This window comes from Tursiops truncatus, chromosome 18, assembly GCF_011762595.2.
Source record: "Tursiops truncatus isolate mTurTru1 chromosome 18, mTurTru1.mat.Y, whole genome shotgun sequence".
Taxonomy (NCBI): domain Eukaryota; kingdom Metazoa; phylum Chordata; class Mammalia; order Artiodactyla; family Delphinidae; genus Tursiops; species Tursiops truncatus.
This window is the reverse complement of record NC_047051.1, coordinates 23,569,427-23,588,566: the sequence shown is the minus strand read 5'-3', so window position 1 is coordinate 23,588,566 and position 19,140 is coordinate 23,569,427. Positions and strand designations below refer to the sequence as shown.

At 40.3% G+C, this 19,140-nt stretch overlaps 1 protein-coding gene across 2 annotated transcripts in view; it reads right to left on the bottom strand.

Moving 5' to 3' along the window:
* EPSTI1 (epithelial stromal interaction 1) overlaps positions 1-19,140 on the bottom strand; it is a 103,645-nt gene that overhangs the window by 28,197 nt on the left and 56,308 nt on the right. The window contains exons 7-8 of one of the 2 annotated variants that reach the window (XM_019936496.3): positions 13,014-13,107; positions 5,052-5,132 (exon numbers count right to left, since the gene is read on the bottom strand). In XM_019936496.3, coding sequence (XP_019792055.1) covers positions 5,052-5,132; positions 13,014-13,107 — 175 coding nt within the window. The remainder of the gene's footprint in view (positions 1-5,051; positions 5,133-13,013; positions 13,108-19,140) is intronic. The other variant, XM_019936497.3, reaches the window with a different exon arrangement.

Below are 19,140 nucleotides of genomic sequence, written 5' to 3'. Positions count from 1 at the left end.
GTTAAATAATGTCAGAGTTACAGGGATAGAGGGATTGCAAAAAGACCACTGCATTGAATGTTCTGAAGGGATTTTACCTTTAGAGAGCAGTTTCAGTAAGAACATTTATGAATATAAACCAGAACATAAAGCATTAAGGACAAAGTGGGCAATAAAGGTATGATTACAGTAATATTACCTTTGTCCTTTTTGTTTGTTTGTTTTGGTAGAAGCAGAAAAGGTGTTAGCTCTGAGGATAGCAGAATCAAGGAAGGAGTTGGTTGGCTGCTTTATTTACAATGGCAAGAGTCAGCATGTTTGTTGACAAAAAATGTAGTAGTCAGTGGAGAAGAATATACTGAAGGTATAGTTTGGAAGAGGAATTGTAACTAAATTTCTAGAAGAGGGAATTGAATCAAATGTAAAATACTGAGAAGTTAAACTTAAGGAAGAACCTACTGTCACCAGAGACCAGAGTAATGTAAGAATGTGAAAGTCAGGGACATACAGGGCAGGATCAATGTGCTGTCACCTCAACTTAACCTAGAGAATCTACTCTCCAACTCCACAGTAGGTGTTCAATAAATACTAGTTGAATGAATGGAATGAACAAACACATGAATAGATGCAATGATACAAATGTGTTATTTTCTGTATCTTCCTACCATAAACGTGATTCTTTTTTTTGAATTTTGTTTTATTTACTTTTTATACAGCAGGTTCTTATTAGTCATCAATTTTATACACATCTGTGTATACATGTCAATCCCAATTGCACAATTCATCACACCACCATGCCCACCCCCCCCACCACGGCTTTCCCCACTTGGTGTCCATACGTTGGTTCTCTACATCTGTGTCTCTATTTCTGCCCTGCAAACCGGTTCATCTGTACCATTTTTCTAGGTTCCACATATATGCGTTAATATACGATATTTGCTTTTCTCTTTCTAACTTACTTCACTCTGTATGACAGTCTCTAGATCCATCCACGTCTCAACAAATGACCTAATTTCATTCCTTTTTATGGCTGCATAATATTCCATTGTATATATGTACCACAACTTCTTTATCCATTCATCTGTCGATGGGCATTTAGGTTGCTTCCATGACCTGGCTGTTGTACATAGTGCTGCAGTGAACACTGGGGTGCATGTGTCTTTTTGAATTATTGTTTTCTCTGGGTATACGCCCAGTAGTAGGATTGCTGGATCATATGGTAATTCTGTTTTTACTTTTTTAAGCAACCTCCGTACTGTTCTCCATAGTGGCTGTATCAATTTACATGCCCACCAACAGTGCAAGAGGGTTCCCTTTCCTCCACACCCTCTCCAGCATTTGTTGTTTGTAGATTTTCTGATGATGCCCATTCTAACTGGTGTGATACCTCACTGTAGTTTTGATTTGCATTTCTCTAATAATTAGTGATGTTGAGCAGCTTTTCATGTGCTTCTTGGCCATCTGTATGTCTTCTTTGGAGAAATGTCTATTTAGGTCTTCTGCCCATTTTTGAATTGAGTTGTTTTTTTTTTTTTTTTAATATTGAGCTGCATGAGCTGTTTATATATTTTGGAAATTAATCCTTTGTCCATTGATTCATTTCCAAATATTTTCTCCCATTCTGAAGATTGTCTTTTCGTCTTATTTATGGTTTCCTTTGCTGTGCAAAAGCTCTGAAGTTTCATTAGGTCCCATTTGTTTATTTTTGCTTTTATTTCCATTAATCTAGGATGTGGATCAGAAAAGATCTTGCTGTGATTTATGTCATAGAGTGTTCTGCCTATGTTTTCCTCTAAGAGTTTGATAGTGTCTGGTCTTACATTTAGGTTTTTAACCCATTTTAAGTTTATTTTTGTGTATGGTGTTAGGGAGTGTTCTAACTTCATTCTTTTATATGTAGCTGTCCAGTTTTCCCAGCACCACTTATTGAAGAGACTGTCTTTTCTCCATTGTATATCCTTGCCTCCTTTGTCATAGATTAGTTGACCACAGGTGCGTGGGTTTATCTCTGGGCTTTCTATCTTGTTCCATTGATCTATATTTCTGTTTTTGTGCCAGTAGCATATTGTCTTGATTACTGTAGCTTTGCAGTATAGTCTGAAGTCAGGGAGTCTGATTCCTCCAGCTCCGTTTTTTTCCCTCAAGACTGCTTTGGCTATTTGGGATCTTATGTGTCTCCATACAAATTTTAAGATTTTTGTTCTAGTTCTGTAAAAAATGCCATTGGTAATTTGATACGGATTGCATTGAATCTGTAGATTGCTTTTGGTAGTACAGTCATTTTCACAATATTGATTCTTCCAATCCAAGAACATGGTATATATCTCTCCATCTGTTGGTATCATCTTTAATTTCTTTCATCAGTGTCTTATAGTTTTCTGCATACAGGTCTTTTGTTTCCCTAGGTAGGTTTATTCGAATGTGTTATTTTCTGTATCTTCCTACCATAAACATGATTCTTCTCGTTGTCTTAAGGTAAACCATTAAAGTGATAAGGAGTAACAGACTCTACCAGCCAGGAAATGCCTCCAGGGGACATTTTCCAACAATGACAGACTGAGCAAAAAGGGAGAGAAGCAAAACCAAGGTAAATATCCTTATATATTCTACCCTTATTGAAGTCCCTAGTGATGAATTATCTATACGCTCGCACTTCATTTTACTGAAAGCTTCAGTAAGTAAAGGGAAATAATTTATGTAAAGAAAATGTTTAATCAATAACCAGAAAATAGGTATGTATCAATATTTGTCTAACTCCAGAAGAAAAACAAGATTAAGAAATAAAAAGCTTAATTTTCACTGTCTAAAGTAACTGCTCAACCTGAAAATTAAATCCCAGATCTGATTTTCTAATCTGTTGAGCATTCTCTTTATAAAATGTTCTACTTTTAATGGTTTTCACATTCTGAATATATACACCAAACTTTATAAAATACTATTTAAAACTCACTAAAAGTTATTTTAAAGTAAATCGTATCTACAATGATTTCACAACACTCCCCTCGGTATCTAAGTCCCTCAGGACCTAGGAATAAATTAAAAGATCACAGAAACACTTCATGTGATTTAACAGACATTACTGAAAAGACAACATGAGTGTATACCAGATTTAGTTTCCACATGCTAATTACTAGAATCTTACTATAACATTGCTTCTTTAATTGTGGATTTCAATATGAGGCCTTTGTCAGAAGAAAAAAAAATTGTTAAACACCAAGGGATAAAAATGTTTCATGGTTTCTTTATTGTTTATATAGTAGCTTAATAACTAAATTGGCAACTTACATTATTTCTTTCAACAATTTAATTACTACGTACTATGCACAATACAGCTCAGCGACACAGTCATTTATATCATATGCTGGATGAAATTATGAAAGAGTAAGAAGTTGGCCACTTTTGGGAGGAGGGTAGCACTCAAAAGGGTCAAATTGGGCTTCCCTGGTGGCGCAGTGGTTGCGAGTCCGCCTGCTGATGCAGGGGACACGGGATCGTGCCCCGGTCTGGGAAGATCCCACATGCCGCGGAGCAGCTGGGCCCGTGAGCCATGGCCGCTGAGCCTGCGCGTCCGGAGCCTATGCTCCGCAATGGGAGAGGCCGCAACAGAGAGAGGCCCGCGTACGGCAAAAAAAAAAAAAAAAAAAGGGTCAAATTAGAGCAACGACAATTAGTACATATTTTGTAATATGATTTCCACCCACAATTGCTATAATAAGTTACCTTCTGCAACAAAGACATAATGGAAAAAAAACAAATTAAACGAAATCGAGGAACTCAGAATGGGAGTTAGAATTCTGTTAATTGTATAATTGAAGAAACAGATTTAAGAGACATTCTGGAAGAGGGCTTCCCTGGTGCCACCATGGTTAAGAATCCGCGTGCCAATATAGGGGACACGGGTTCGATCCCTGGCCCGGGAAGATCCCACATGCCATGGAGCAGCTAAGCTCGTGTGCCACAACTACTGAGCCTGTGCTCTGGAGCCCGCAAGCCACAATTACTGAGCCCATGTGCCACAACTACTGAAGCCCGCGCACCTAAAGCCTGTGCTCCACAACAAGAGAAGCCACCACAATGAGAAGCCCGCGCACCGCAATGAAGAGTAGCCCCCGCTCACCACAACTAGAGAAAGCCCGTGCACAGCAACAAAGACCCAGCACAGCCAAAAATAAAAAAATAAATAAATTTATTTTTTAAAAAAAGATATTCTGGAAGAAATGACAGGATATCACCATAAACACAGCAAGAAAAAAGCTGGAAAATAAAAATGATGGGGAATATAATGGTCTTCAACTGGCTGAATAATTTATTTTGCTCTTTTAAAGGACCTGGAATGAAGTGGCCCCTTGGAGCTGACTCCCATCTTCCCCATCACTCCCAGCCCTTGTTGAGGAGCCTCTGGCACCACTGAGCCTACGTATCAAGGCAGGTATGACCATCAAGTCACAACACTGTTTTTAGTTACCTGCCAGAAATTTCATATTCTAATAAGGATTACCCTTGAAGTACTTTTCTTAGGAGGTTCTGTATTCATTTCACTGATTTCTCTTGCTCGCTTTATTTGGAATTTTATGTTTTGTTTGGAATGCCTCACATATGTGTATACGTGTAGAGTATCCTTACTTTTCATTCTATGTATATTTTTAGATGAACATTTAAGCCAGTTTCATGATTTTGTATGCCTGCTTTGTTTGTTATGCATTATAGTAGTCTCTGGACACTATTTGCAATATCATATATCTTTGGTTTAAAAAATGGCAGTGGCATTGGTTATGTTTTGTAGATCGTAAGTTCCCAAGTGTTCTATCATCCTCTCCATGAGATGCTGGCTCCAACTACAGCAGACACACTGTAGCCCCTATGAGGCTAAGTATCACGAGAGTTTTGACCAGAAGGAGCCACCGCACCACCATACTCTTAAAACACATTCACATCTCACCATTTTTAACACCTGTGGGTTTTTTTTTTTTTCGGAATTTTCATGTATGTAAGAATTTCTGTTCCGAAACCCTTCAAAATTATCTAGTACCCCAAGCAAATAATTAGCAGTGGCTAATTGGGTCTTTGAATACCTTCTGGCTATGTTCGTCCTTCATCTTTTGCAATTTTTTAGTTCCTTCCCTTATAGAATCCATATAAGCCTGTCTTCTGGCCTGTAATGGTATAGGAAAAAAAAAATCATGGGTAAAAAGCATCACAACAGTGTACTGGTTTGCCTATCATGGGTCTGGTTCTAACAAATTAACCTCATACTAAGCATGTAGTAAGCTCTCCACATACAGTTGCTTACTGAGTGATTTATGCATATGTCTGCAGATGCCCCTTGGGATATACAAAAAGAAGGTGAGTATAAGCACAGTCATCCAGCACATTTTAAAGGATGATCTAAATGTTTGTTTCATTAAACTTTAAAAATATCCCCTCAGAGATAATCAACATAGTTTATTCTTTCTAATGAGAAGGATTTGAATCAGAGGAAAGCTAAATATATTTTTCAAGAATATTCCAACTAGCTGTTAAATATCAGAGGCAAGCAATGGTGACACTGACTACAGAAGCACTGACGTGTCTACTGCTTATTAACGCTATCCCGTTAAAGAGCGTGTCAGCTGCTGATTGATACCATGTAATCCCAGAGATGCCTTTCTCTCTAGGTCTTTGCGTCCCTAATCTGTACCTGAAGTTCACTTCTCTTCCTGAGAGGGGAAGCAAAGCCTGTTCAGGAGCACAGGAGCCATCATTTCTGGCTGAATTAGGACCTCAAGGGGGAACCTCGGAAGAGCCAGCACACACGGTAAGATGTCCTTCAGTCCCAGTGACCCTCCACGTCAGTGTTCCCCCCATGGGCGCAGAGACCACGTGTGCTGGAATTTATGAGATTTCAAGTATCCTATCTGTTCATGTCACTTTCTCTCCCTCACATTGATTTGTAGCCCACCCTCTGTAAGGCAGAGAGGCCAGCCTGATAAGCTAATGCGCAGGAAATCCATTGTTCTCATAAAACTACCAGCAGCATCACGGCAGCAGGTGACATATTTCAGGCCTAGTTCTTTGGACTAATAATCCATAAAGTTTATGTAGCCTGATCCCCCCTTTTCTCTTGCCATAATTTTTCTCAAGCACTTCTTAATTCATTCCCCCATTTCTGTCACTATAAAACCCATATTCCATCAAATAATAAGAAGCACTTGCCAGAAAGGGAGAGAGCCTCTCTGAATTGTATCAGCTATAGCACTACCCATTAGGAAGGTGGAGCTCCAGATGTGTTCAGAAAGCCCACATATATCCAAACCCTGCTACATTAGACAGGCACACATATCCTAGGACTTTGTTGTATCCATATTCTGAAAACAAGGGGACTGTGATAAGATATAAAGGAGGGGGAGTCATTCTCCAATGGCCCCTTCTTTTTATATTAGAGAAGGCTAGTTTTTATCACAAATATCCCACACAAGATCTGAAAGGTGGGAAGGGGGCCGGGGGCACATCTTATATTCAAGGGACTAAAAGGAGGAGTAAGATAGTTAAAGCAGATATGATGACTTTATTGAGGAACCTATTTGTACACCTTTCTTTTAAAGTTAACCACTTTGCTGTTCTTTTATCAAAATATGGGTCCTAGTTTTTGAGTCAGAAAAGAAAATGGTTAGACACATAAAGTGTCAATGAAAAGGCCACAGAAACTAGGAAGTCACATGGCATCTCAACTACAAAGAGTTCAAAGTTACTTGCAGTCCTAATGCTTGCTGTGATCCCTGGGCAGAACAGGAAGTTTCTGTTCAAAAATAGGGGGAAAAAACTTTTGATCACTATTTTTCTTAGTTCTAAGTCCCAGAAATTTCTATGTCATATTCACATTATTTTTCTATCATAAAATATTGATTTAACATATTAATAATAAATTTTTTGTTATTCAGCTAAAATATACACTTTTAGTCATCCTCCCCCACAAGCTATGCTTATAATATATTAATTCAATAAGCAATATTTCAGCCTCCTATGCACAAGCACTGTGGTCAGACATGACCCCAGACCTCAAGTGCTTATAGCCTAGTGTGGAAGCCAGACAAAAAGATTAATGAGACTAATGATTATATATATATATATATATATACACATATATCTGCCCCAAGTTCCTGGCATAGAGGTCCTAAAACCTTTGTAATTTCCTAAACGGTAAGAGCTTTAGGAGCATCTCTTGTTCTAATATTTCATCTCTGACCCCATCCCTGATTTCCTAAGTGGTTAAAGCATAATGAGCATCTTTTGTTCTACTGAGGCAACACCATGTGGGCTCCTGGATGACTCCTGCACGGGGGCTGGTCACCAGAAAGACTGAGCCATGATTAGATGTTTGTAATTTTCAGTCTCAAACCCCTATCCTCCAGAGAGGAAAAAGGAGCTGGAAATGGAATTAATAATTGATCATGCCTACATGAGGAAGCCTCCATAAAAGTCCCAGAGGCATGGGGGTTCAGGGTACTGTCAGGTAGGTGAACATATCCATATACCAGGAGGGTGACCAGACCCCAACGCCACAGGGACAGAAGTTCCTGCACTCGAGACCCTCCCTGACCTCACTCTATGTATCTCTTCATCTGGCTGTTCATCTGTATCCACCCCTTAATAAACTGGTAAACATAAGTAAGTATATAGTAGTGTGAGTTCTGTGAGTGGCTCTAGTAAATTAAGTAAACCCCAGGTGCAGGTTGTGGGAACTTGTGATTTGTGGCCAAGTTGGACAGAAGTTGTGGGTACCCTGGGGACCTACCACTTGCAACTGGCAACTGAAGTGGGGAGCAGTCTCGTGGGACTGAGTCCTTACCCTGTGGAATCTGACGCTATCACCAGGCAGAGAGTGTCAGAACTGAGTTGAACGGTAGGACACCCAGCTGGTGTTGCAGGACTGCTTGGTGGGGAAAACACCACACACACCTGGCCTCAGAAGTGTTGTGTGTGTGTCAGTGGGGCAGGAGTAAAGGAGACACTCAGGAGAGAAAGGACTGGGGTTTTTTCTAGCTCAATATGCCAGGAAGTAAGGGGAAAAAAGTAGTCAAAGGTAAATTAGAGGAGAAAAAATTTTTACAAAAAAGAAGATAAATCAAGGAGGCCTAAGATTTGAATAATAAGAATCCCATAAAGAGAAAATGAAGGGAAATAAATCAAAGAAATAACACAAGAAAATCATCTAAAACTAGAGATAAGTTTCCAGACTTAAAATGAATAAAAATGACCATCCCACTAAGGCACAATATGAAATTACAGAATATCAGAAAAAAGGAGGTATTAAATTATTTCCAGGGGAAGCACAGAAAAGGCCTCATATAAGAACTGAAATTCAGATGGCCTTGGGTTTCTCAGGAACAAATAACTCAAAGTTAGACCAGCAATGCCTTCAAAACGCTAAAGGAAAATTATTTGCAATTTGAAATACTTAACAGAAAATTGCAAGCTAAGTGTGAGGGCTGAATAAAGACAGTTTCAGACATGCAAGGGCTTGAACAGACATCTTCTCTTGGCAAGCTACTAAATAATATGCTCCACCAAAACAGAGAAATAAATTTAAAAAATAGAGAACCAGGAATCAGGGAACCCAACACAGAACAGCAACACGAGCAACTCCCCAGATGATGTTACAGCCGTGACTCTCATCCTTGGCTGCAGGGTAGAGTTACCTGGGGAGCTTTAAAAGCCTGAAGCCCAGACCACAATACGGCAGGAGCTCAGGGGGTTCTGACCCAGGCATCAGGGAACTTTAAAGCCCCCCCCCGCCCCCGGTGATTCCAATGTGTAGATGAGGTTGGGAATCATTCCGTGAAAGGAGAGTCGCAGAACCACAGCTGTGTAGGAGGCTTAAAAGAACAACCAGCACAGGTTAAGTCAGGAGGGAGGAGGAAGAGAGGACGGACATTTCCAGAAGGGAAAGAAACCCAAAATTGACAAGTTATCTGACAGGCACAAAGTGGAAAATTGTGTGGAAATTTTCATCAAGAGGCACTTTGTAGAACAGTCACAAAAGCTAAAGGAAGGCCGTCAGATGTTCAAAGGAAACTAAGAAAATGCAAAAATAAAATGAAATTTTTTCAAAGTTTTGAAAGGAAAAAAATGTAGAGTATAACTGGCTTGGCAGTGAGAAAATATTTTCAGAGTCATAATAAAGGAAAGCCTTGAAATACTGAATGATTATATTGGGAGAATGGGGGAAAGAAATGAATAAGATCTAACACTGATTAATCAAGAGATAGCAATATACACGTTAACAGATATTTAGAGCCAAATAACAAAAGACACAGCTAAGGGAACGTGGCGGGATGAATAGTGGCCCCCCAAAGATGTCCGCGTCCCAGTCCCTGGAAGTTGTCAATGTTATACTTTATATGGCAAAAGGGACTCTGCAGAAATTGAGGATCTGGAGATCGGGATATGGGCCTGTGTGATCCAGGTGGAACCAATATAATCGCAGTGGTCATTATGAGAGGAAGGCGAGAAGGTCAAAGTGTGGAGAGAAGGTGAGGTGAGGATGAAACGTCAAGATTAAAGTGATCCACGTGCCAAGGAGCCAAAGAATGGTGGCAGCGCAGAGACGCTGGAAGAGGCAAGGAACTGATTTCCCCTCGAGCCTCCAGAAGGAACCAGCCCTGCTGACACCCTGACCTCAGTCCCTTCATCCTCATGTCTGACTTCTGACCTCCAGAACTATGAGAGAGTACATGTGTGTTGTTTTAAGCCACTAAATTGGCAAAAAAAATCATTACAGCAGCAATGGAAAATACAAGGAGTTTAAAGAATTGAAATGGAGGTAGGATTGAAGGGATGCAAGGGACGTATGCCTTTCAGTGTTGACTTTTTAAAGGTCACGTGACACATGGGTAAAAAATTAAAGCAAACTGCACTGAGTGTTCAGAGTAGTGGAAGTGAGAGGATATGGCCAGACAGGCGGGAATTAGAGAGCAGCGCTCCTCAAACATTAAGGTGCACACAAATCACCCGTGGACCGTGTTAAAATGCAGGCTAGGGCTTCCCTGGTGGCGCAGTGGTTGGGAATCTGCCTGCCAATGCAGGGGACATGGGTTCGAGCCCTGGTCTGGGAAGATCCCACATGCCGCGGAGCAACTAGGCCCGTGAGCCACAACTACTGAGCCTGCGCATCTGGAGCCTGTGCTCCGCAACAAGAGAGGCCTCGATAGTGAGAGGCCCGCAATGAAGAGTGGCCCCCACTTGCCACAACTAGAGAAAGCCGTAGCACAGAAACGAAGACCCAACACAGCAAAAATAAATAAAAATTGATTTAAAAAAATTGGTGAATTTTTGAAAAAAAAATGCAGGCTGATTCAGGTCTGGAGCTCCCAGGTGATGCTTATACTGCTGGTCCCTGGAGCACACTTGGAGCAGCAGAGACCTAGACTGCAGGACTGCAGAGAGGTGAGTTGTGGGAGGTCGGGGAGAATGGAGGCACAGGAAGACAGAGGGCAGAGGGGGCTTTGTGCTTAAGCTAAGGCATTTTGACTTGATCCCTGAAGATATAGGGAGCCACTGGGCAGTGGAAGAACAGGATGAGGTTTTTTAAAAATTACTAGTCCCTGTAGAAGAGGCAGGGGGAAGCAAACCAGAGACGGGTTGTACATTAATTGTACAGCTGGAAACATTCAGTGATCAGGACTGGGGAGGGTATGATGATGCTGGTACTTCTGCTTCCACACCCACCCCCAGTACAGAGAACTATATCCATCCATGTGTGAGTGGACACTGTAAGTTCTTCTTGTCTGAAGTTCTCCTGTGTGACACCCACAGGAATCTTCTTCTTGTCTTTTTCACTGACATCGTCATATGGCATTTATTAAATTCCCGTCTGCCATGGCAGCCCCACATTTAAATAAGTGTAAGAAGAACAATTTTCTCAGGAAAGTTGCATTATATAGTAAAATTTAAATTGTGTTTAAAAACACTTGAGACAGTGCGGCTCCTCACGCCCCACCTAGATGGAGACCATGCAGTGCTCACCTTCTGTGCACTGACCACAGTTAAGGCAAACTGCAGGTGTCTTCTTTTAACTTCGCAGAAGTGTCATGTACATACTTGATTTTCCTAAAGCATTAAGAAATGGCTCTGCAGTGCATTCTCTGAGGACTTCTATGCATATGGATTAGACAGTATGAGAAGAATACAATGTGGGTAAAAAAGTCAGTTAAATATATTGAACACCCACAAATTATTAATAGTTTGGTGTCAAAACGGGAGCAGCTCTTGAATGCTGCTGGTAAGGAGCCAATACTGCTCCATATTTCCTATTAATAGCTCTGAGGATCTTATGACTAAGGCACTAATCAATCCACAGAAAATGCAGCTCTGGGAAAGATTACTAATGCCTTGGAAGACACTATTAAAATTCCAGGATGATCTTGTTAAATTGAAGAAACGAGCCAAAATCAATAGAGCAAGCACACAGGTGTTTCGACCACAGAATTCAAGAAGCCCTCAAACAGAAATCAAGACCATCCTGCCAGCCAAACACCCAGGTGGTAAAGCTAGCCAACTCCTGCTTTCCCTCCCCTCCCCCATCATGAAAAGGCTATCCAGACAGATGTCATGGAGCGTCTCTACACGGGGTTTAATTCTACTGCCTACAGCTTCTCAACTCCTTCCTCCAGCGCCCTGCAATGAGGGGAGAGGGATGATGGATTTGATGTGACTTGTGGAGCCCACACTAGTAAATTTGGACTTTGGAACACCGCCTTAGAAGCACGGAAAAAAGAAGCAGCATTTAGAGGTTTGTAGGTAAGAGGAGAATGACTTTTTCCCAAGGAGTGTCCTAATGTCTTCCTGACATTTTAAAATGTGGTCACTAAAGAGAAAAGGTGCTGGGTGGAGAGGAAGATCAGATGACTCTAACAACCTCTCATTTACCTGCCCAAACCCTGAAAAGCTAAGACTTTTTAAAACTTAAACCAATCTTTTCTTTCAACTACAAGGCTTTCCAATGGTCATCCTTAATGACACTACTTCCTTGCCCCCAGTTGGTCAGTCAGTAACCAAGCCCTGCCTCGTTCACCTCCTAAGTGGTTCTCTGACCTGCACTCTCATCTCCATCCTCTCACCCACCACCTTACTTCAAGTCTTCATCATTGCTTGCCGAGGCTAATATAGAAGCCTCAGAGACCTCTCTATTACTTCAGACCCATCCTTCACCTGGTTACCAGTGATCCAGCGAAAATGCAAATCTGACCTTGAGGCTTTCCTGTTGAAAACTGTTCAGTACCTTCAGTACTGACAGAATGAGGTTCAAGTTTTCCAATGTGGCATATACATGTCTGCAGTGGTGTTCTACCAGAAGCACCATGAGCTTCCTGTGTGGGGCATCTCTGGAACCTCAGTGTCCGGGAGTTGCTGATAGCATCTTGTACCCGGGGTCAGGGATGCTACAAATCCTGCACTACCCAAGACAGCCCACACAATGAACCATCCCAGACTGCCACAAATGAGAAACTCTCCTCATGGCTACTGATTTCTTCTGCAGCCTTCTGGCTTGCCCTTCTAGACTGTGGCTACACAAAACTCATCCCCAACACAGCCATGCTTTTTCTTGCCATTATACCTTAATCTCGCTTCTAATTTCTGACACCTGGAATGGCTCTCTTCTGACTCATCTTTTAGGCTTCAGCTTTCCAACTGCTACACGCTCTACACTCACCACTCTGCTTTATACCTGGTTCTCTCCTCCACTTGACTAAGGTCCTTCCAGGCAGAAACTGTATGTGCTTGGTAGACCTTATATAAACATAAAAATTTGAGGGATGGATAGATGGACGGATGACTGGGTGAGATCAAAGGTTTTTCAGAGGCTGATGCTCAGTCCATAATGTTGGCAACAAGTACAAGCATTGTCTTACAGCTGAGACAATAGTTGAGGTCAAAGTTTCAGCTCAGATCACCTGCCTTTACTTCCAAAATTCTATGCTGTACAGGTCACTCTCTGGCCTTAATCTTCATCCACTTTACAGAGTGCCAGATGACACCCTGAATGACGTTCCACTTACCCAAGCTGAAGATTGTGGGTCACAAACAGCCACTGGACGGGTACCTCTGTGTGGCGACTGTGTGTCGAATCTTCTCAAGAACTCAGCAGTTTTGCTAGTGCAACCCAAATAGGTGTTAGTGCCTTCATCAAAGTAGAACTATCATTATTTATTGTGCCTTTGGGTACTAGCCTAGACTTTTATTGGGGGATGACTAAAAGTGTCCTAGGTAGAACAAAAGGTGAGTTTGCGGACACGGTAGAGTAGAAAATCAAAACAAAATGCTATTGCAAGGCTGCATTCATAGTTTGAAAAATGTAAAACTAGGTTTGTGGAGTATGAACCTATGATTTCATTTTTTTCTGCTTCGTGTACTTTGACATGGAGATAAATGTCCTCTCAGATTCCACAGTATGGGGCCCTAATTTCCTATCTGAACATTTAAAGCGTGACACTCAGACTTCACTGTAGGGCTGTGGAATATCCCTCCCCTACAACACCTCACTCCACACTGGTGTCATATTAGGCCCTTCACCCTCCAGGGGTCTCTCTCCTAGTCATCTCACTGCCCTCGTGCTTTGACTACTCTCAGCATACACAGAGCTGCTAACCCATAACTCTTAACCATTTATGAGTCCTGGACCCCTTTGGAATTCTGAAAGCAGAAACGGACCCTCTGCCTACACACACACACACACACACACACACACACACACACACACACACACACACACACACACACCTTTATACTTGGTTTGTACCTTCCACGGAAGGTAAGAAGTGCTGCCAGTTCTGGTCTGTATTTCTGGCATCTCTTTTTAGCTCTAAGAGACTGTGATAGATGGACCTAGACGAATCCTGTCTTAATAAGTTGCTTTTTCCTTAAAAATCCACCCCATCATCCCAGTTCCTCCCCTCATGTATGTCAAGCATGAATATTGGAATTGTTTCCCAGTCCTTACTGTAACAACTGCCCCATTCTGCTTACCAGTGATGAATTTCTGTTCCTTTGTCCTTTCCCCATGTAATTTGTGGGATTTTGATCCCCTTACTCCATATTCACAATCAAATAGCTCAGCAAGGCCAGACTTACACTGCACCAGACCCTTGCACCCTGCTCCCCTTCTGCTTCCTTCTTTGTCATCCCTCTGCTTCCCGCTAATACTTTAGGCTGATGCTAAGATCCAATTTATCAAGCATTTAGGGCATGGGCATCAAAGGAGACACAAATGGTCTGGTAAAAATAAATGGTATCCAGTGAGCAGGGGGGGAATCAGAAGGGAATTAGAAGTTAAAGAGATGCCAACATCACTTCAAATAATTACTTAGGTAGAACACGGCACTTGAACAAGGTCAGAAGCTTGAGCTGGGAAAGGAAGAGCTGAAAGTTAAGTGACAAACATAACCCTGAGAAACACAAGGCTTCGGCAGCTGAGACAAGCAGGTTTTCCATTTGTCTAGGATTGCTTATCTTGCCCAGAATAGACAAGGAGACTAATGAAGTCGCAGAGGCTGGAAGCTGCCCCGTTGTCTGGGGCTTTATGAAGCCATCAGTCAACAGTGCAAAAAGAAGAGTATTGCCAGAAGTTTGGTTAAGATTTCTGAATATCCTTAGCTGAGAGCAGACCACGGGAGAAAGCAGTGAAAAAGAAGCACCATGATAATAAGCAGATAAGGAGCTTCAGACCAAGTAGGCTGGCAGCCCTGCATCGTGTTCCAACAGTTGCTTCTTACCTGCCAATGCCAAGCACTAAGCTGGCTGGGTTGCTAACCACCAGGCATGGCCTTTGTGCCAACGATCACTGCCCCACTCATGCCACAATCATAATGACAGGGCCACAGGACTGTCAGAGGCATACAAGTAGGGGCCTGTGAAGAATGGTGGATAACTCCCAAGTGATTAACTATACAAACAAGACAAGTTCCAAGCTACCAGGCTAAATGGCATTTTTCTACTATCAATACTGTAAATTCCACACATTGGCTGAACTGGACTGGAATTCCTGTAGGTAATTATGGTCGTATTTAATAAAAACAAAATATATGAACCTCCTTGAGGGGCAAAAGGAGGAAGATCTACTGGACGGGAAATCCAACAAAACTAAGAACCCTGGACTCTAGCACTGAGTCACCTTTTCATGGGGGTTCTTTCTTTGTCACCACTGTGACTCTGCCACCTACTGAGGGGGGTGATCCTCTCCCACTTTATCACTTTGACCCAGGCATAAATACAGGATCCCTTCCTTTATTCTCCATAGAACAACTGAGGATGGACCACCAATAACAGACTGGTTTTGAAGATCTACTTAACTCATCTCCACCTTATGACACTTGTTCTTAGGGTGATGCCTATGGCTTATCCTAAAATGTCTCTTCAGCGTAGCATCACCTGGACATAATCCCATTGTAGCAGAGACTGCTAAATATCCATCAGAATGGAAGTTCTCCTCTTCTAGTCACACAACCTGACTACATTTCCTAGCCTCCCTTACTGCTAAGGCTGGCCATGTGGTTGAGTTTTGACCAATGGAATGAGGAAGTGATACACACCACTTCCAGGATGAACTAATAATAAGTTTCCTACGCATGCACCTCCATACATTTTCCTCCTCCTTCTGGCTGTCTGGATAGAGGCAAACCCCAGCACAAAGTTGGAAGTCGTTTGTGTATTGAAGGTGGTAGCACTGCTAACAGTTTTCGGTGCCTGAATATCTGAGTGGAGGGGGTCTCCTCTCAAACCTGTTCACCCATGTCTTACATGAGAAAAAAATAATAATAATGCTCAAGCAACTACTTATTTTGAGGTCTGTTGATCACAGCAATTAGCCAACCCTAGTAATACAACATAAATTTATATATACAAGAGAATTAGCTCTCCATTTAGGTCATCAGTTCCACAAGTAGTACATAAGAAGAGGCCAAGAAGAGCTGAGGAAGAGTAGAAGAATAGAATTCTCAAGGATTAAGCTAGGCATCTTAGTTATTTCAGAACCTTAGTCAGGGGAGGAGAATGTGGGAAAGGGGAGGAACCCACCCATCCTTAAGCTGTCTTGGTATCAGGCCTAGGAGCTGCCTAGGCCCAGAGTATAAAAACGTGTACTCATTTATCCCAGTCGTTTGAGGACAGGTAGGGGTTTGGAAGGAGAAACTGAGGGTGAGAAAGTCAGGGAAGGAAAGGGATATGGCTGGTTATATTGCAATATGATGGAATATTAATGTTAATGGAGATTCATCAATCAAAAAGTTTTTGACTTTTTTGAAAGGATAAAATATACGGGAAAGGCCACAGAGAGTGAAATGTGTTGTCTGTTGGCTCATTTAAATAGGACAGAAATGCAAAGATAATTCCTACAAGGCTTTTAAAAAAAATAGTTAGAAAAGACAACTAGGGTTTCTAACGTTCATGGAAGAATCAGTTTACATGAAAAACAAACTTTTGGTTACCAAAGGGGAAGCGGGGAGAGGGATAAATTGGGAGTATGGGATTAACAGACGCACAGTACCATATATAAAATAGATAAACAGCAAGGATTTTAAAAAAGAATACGCTTAAAAACATTCACTTAGATCTGTAGGAGCTTGTGAATCAGGCTCCTGCCACTAATCACACCCCAGGGCTACAAGGTGCTACGCACCTTCCTCTACCTGGTTACCCACCAGGTAACCGCCAACTTTGCACCATGACAAGACACATAAGAACACACTAATAGGGACTTTCCCTGGCGGTCCAGTGGTTAAGACTTTGCCTTCCAATGCAGGGGGTATGGGTTCAATCCTTAGTCGGGGAGCTAAGATCCCACATGCCTTGCGGCCAAAAAAACCAAAACATAAAACAGAAGGAATATTGTAACAAATTCAATAAAGTTTTTTTAAAAAATAGTCCACATCAAAAAAAAAAAGAACATACTAATAAAAATGTTAAACTACCGATTTTAAAGCTAGTCATAATTTAAAAGGTACCCTCACTGAAAAAATACCAGTGACAAATATCTCCCTGGTTCTTTTCATCTTGCTGGGAGTGAATGGGGCAGTTTTTTCTTTTCTCACCTCCTGTCAGCTGACGCACAAATGCCAATGACTGCATGGTGCAGACAGTGATATAAATGAGTGAAGTGGGCCTAGATGGAGGGAGGGCAACAGGAGCACGACTCAGTGATATTCACAGTACGTACCAGGAACTTACTAACCTAGTATAGTGCTTGACACATACCAGGTACATATTGTTGAATAAATGAAAGCACATTTCCTAATGTGAGGTATTATCAATACATTTATATTTTTACCAGTGTAATAAATTAAAATATTGTTTCTCTGATTAGTGAAGCTGAATATTTCATTTATTTATATTTCTTCTCTTTTAACTATTTGTTTCAAGCCCTTTGCCAATTTTTCTAGAGTTGCCTTTTTCTTATTAATTTGTAAGGCTTCTTTGTGAAATTAAGCCTTTGCGCATTATTTTTGAGGCAAATAGTTTCTCCTAGACTATCACTTACTTGTAACGTAGTTCATTACGTCATCTATCATAGGTTTTTTTCTGTAGTCAAATCTGTATTTTTTTTCTTATGGCTTCTAAGTTGTGTATATAGCGTAGAAAGGAGTTTTACCACAAAATTATAAAAGCATTCTTCATTACATTCTAATTGTGCTGAATTAGTACAATTTGTCAAATTATCTGTCCTTTTGACACTGATTGAACAAATACCTTTATCAATAGCTAAAGTCCTAAATACTAAATTCCCATATACCCATGGGTCTATTTGTAGACTCTCTCCCATTCACTAAGTTTATTTATTACAATGCCAATAACACTTTGTTATTACTACCATACCTATGTTGTATACGATACCTGGTACAAGCTTCTCCCTGTCCCTTCAGTTTTTCAGGTTTGTCTATTTTTTTTTCATATTTTCTCTTTAAAAATGTTTTAGCAAATTTCACAAAAGGTCCTGTTTAATTTATATATAAATAAGAGTGGAATTATCTTTACAATGTTGATTTTTTCCCCTTCTATAGTAAATAGATGATCTACATTTAATATTTTCATTTTATTTTAGGTATTTTATTTTATGTATAGGTCTATTAGGCTTACACTCACCTCTTTTACAGTGTGGATGATTATTGTAAATGAAATTTTTCTTTCAATTATATTTTATAATGAGCTTTTGATGGTGTGTCTGATGGTGCAAAGACAGAAGTGTTTGCATATTGATTTTAGATTCATTCATGATAGTCAAACTATTTGTATCAGTTCTAATAATTTTTTAGTTGATTTCCTTGAGAGGTTTTAGGTGAGCAATCAGAGGCACTTATATCTCTTCCTTTCCAATATTTAAATTCTTTCTTTGTTAGAAATAGAAACTCTCTCTAATTTTCTATCTAAAAATCAGTATCAGTGGTAAATAGCAAATGCCCTTCTTATCCTGTTCCAGACTTTACTGAGAAAGTTACCTTCTTCTGTTTTCAAAACAACTGGGCCTATTGTCTTTTTTAGGTGAGATCAAACTACATTTTCCCTTCCATTTAGAGTTTTTATTCTATTCAGGTTTCTAGTCTAATAGCATATATTTTCCTAGGAAATAAATGAGGAAATCTGGGTTAAAAAAAATTAACAGAAGTAGGACATAGTATTTCTCTTCTCGAATTTTGGTTATACTTCCTTTCTTATCCTTGGAGTTCTTCCTTATTCCTTACTCAGACAAGTCAAAAGTTTATCTATTTTACCAGAATTTTCCAAATAAACCTAGTTTTTGGTTTAATTTAGTGATGATAAATTTTTCTATTCAACTTCATCACTTTTTCCCCTTTATTTCTTCCTCTCTTCTATTTGTATTTATTTTATGGCTATAATCTTATCTTAGTAAAATGCTTAGTTATTTTATTTCCATTTTTTCTAAAAGCTTTTAAACTTCTGCATCTTCTAAATAATTTTGTAGTCATATTCCATGGATTTTAACGTGGAATACTTGAAAATTTATATTCTCTTATCCCAAAGTAATTTGTAATTTCAGTTTTGGTTTCAAAATTTTTTATCCTAATAGTCTCCCCCCATCCTCCCAGGGAACCTGAATCTTTAATTTTTTTATTTTTTAATTGAATAATTAACACACAATATTATATTAGTTTCAGATATAAAACATAGTGACCTGAT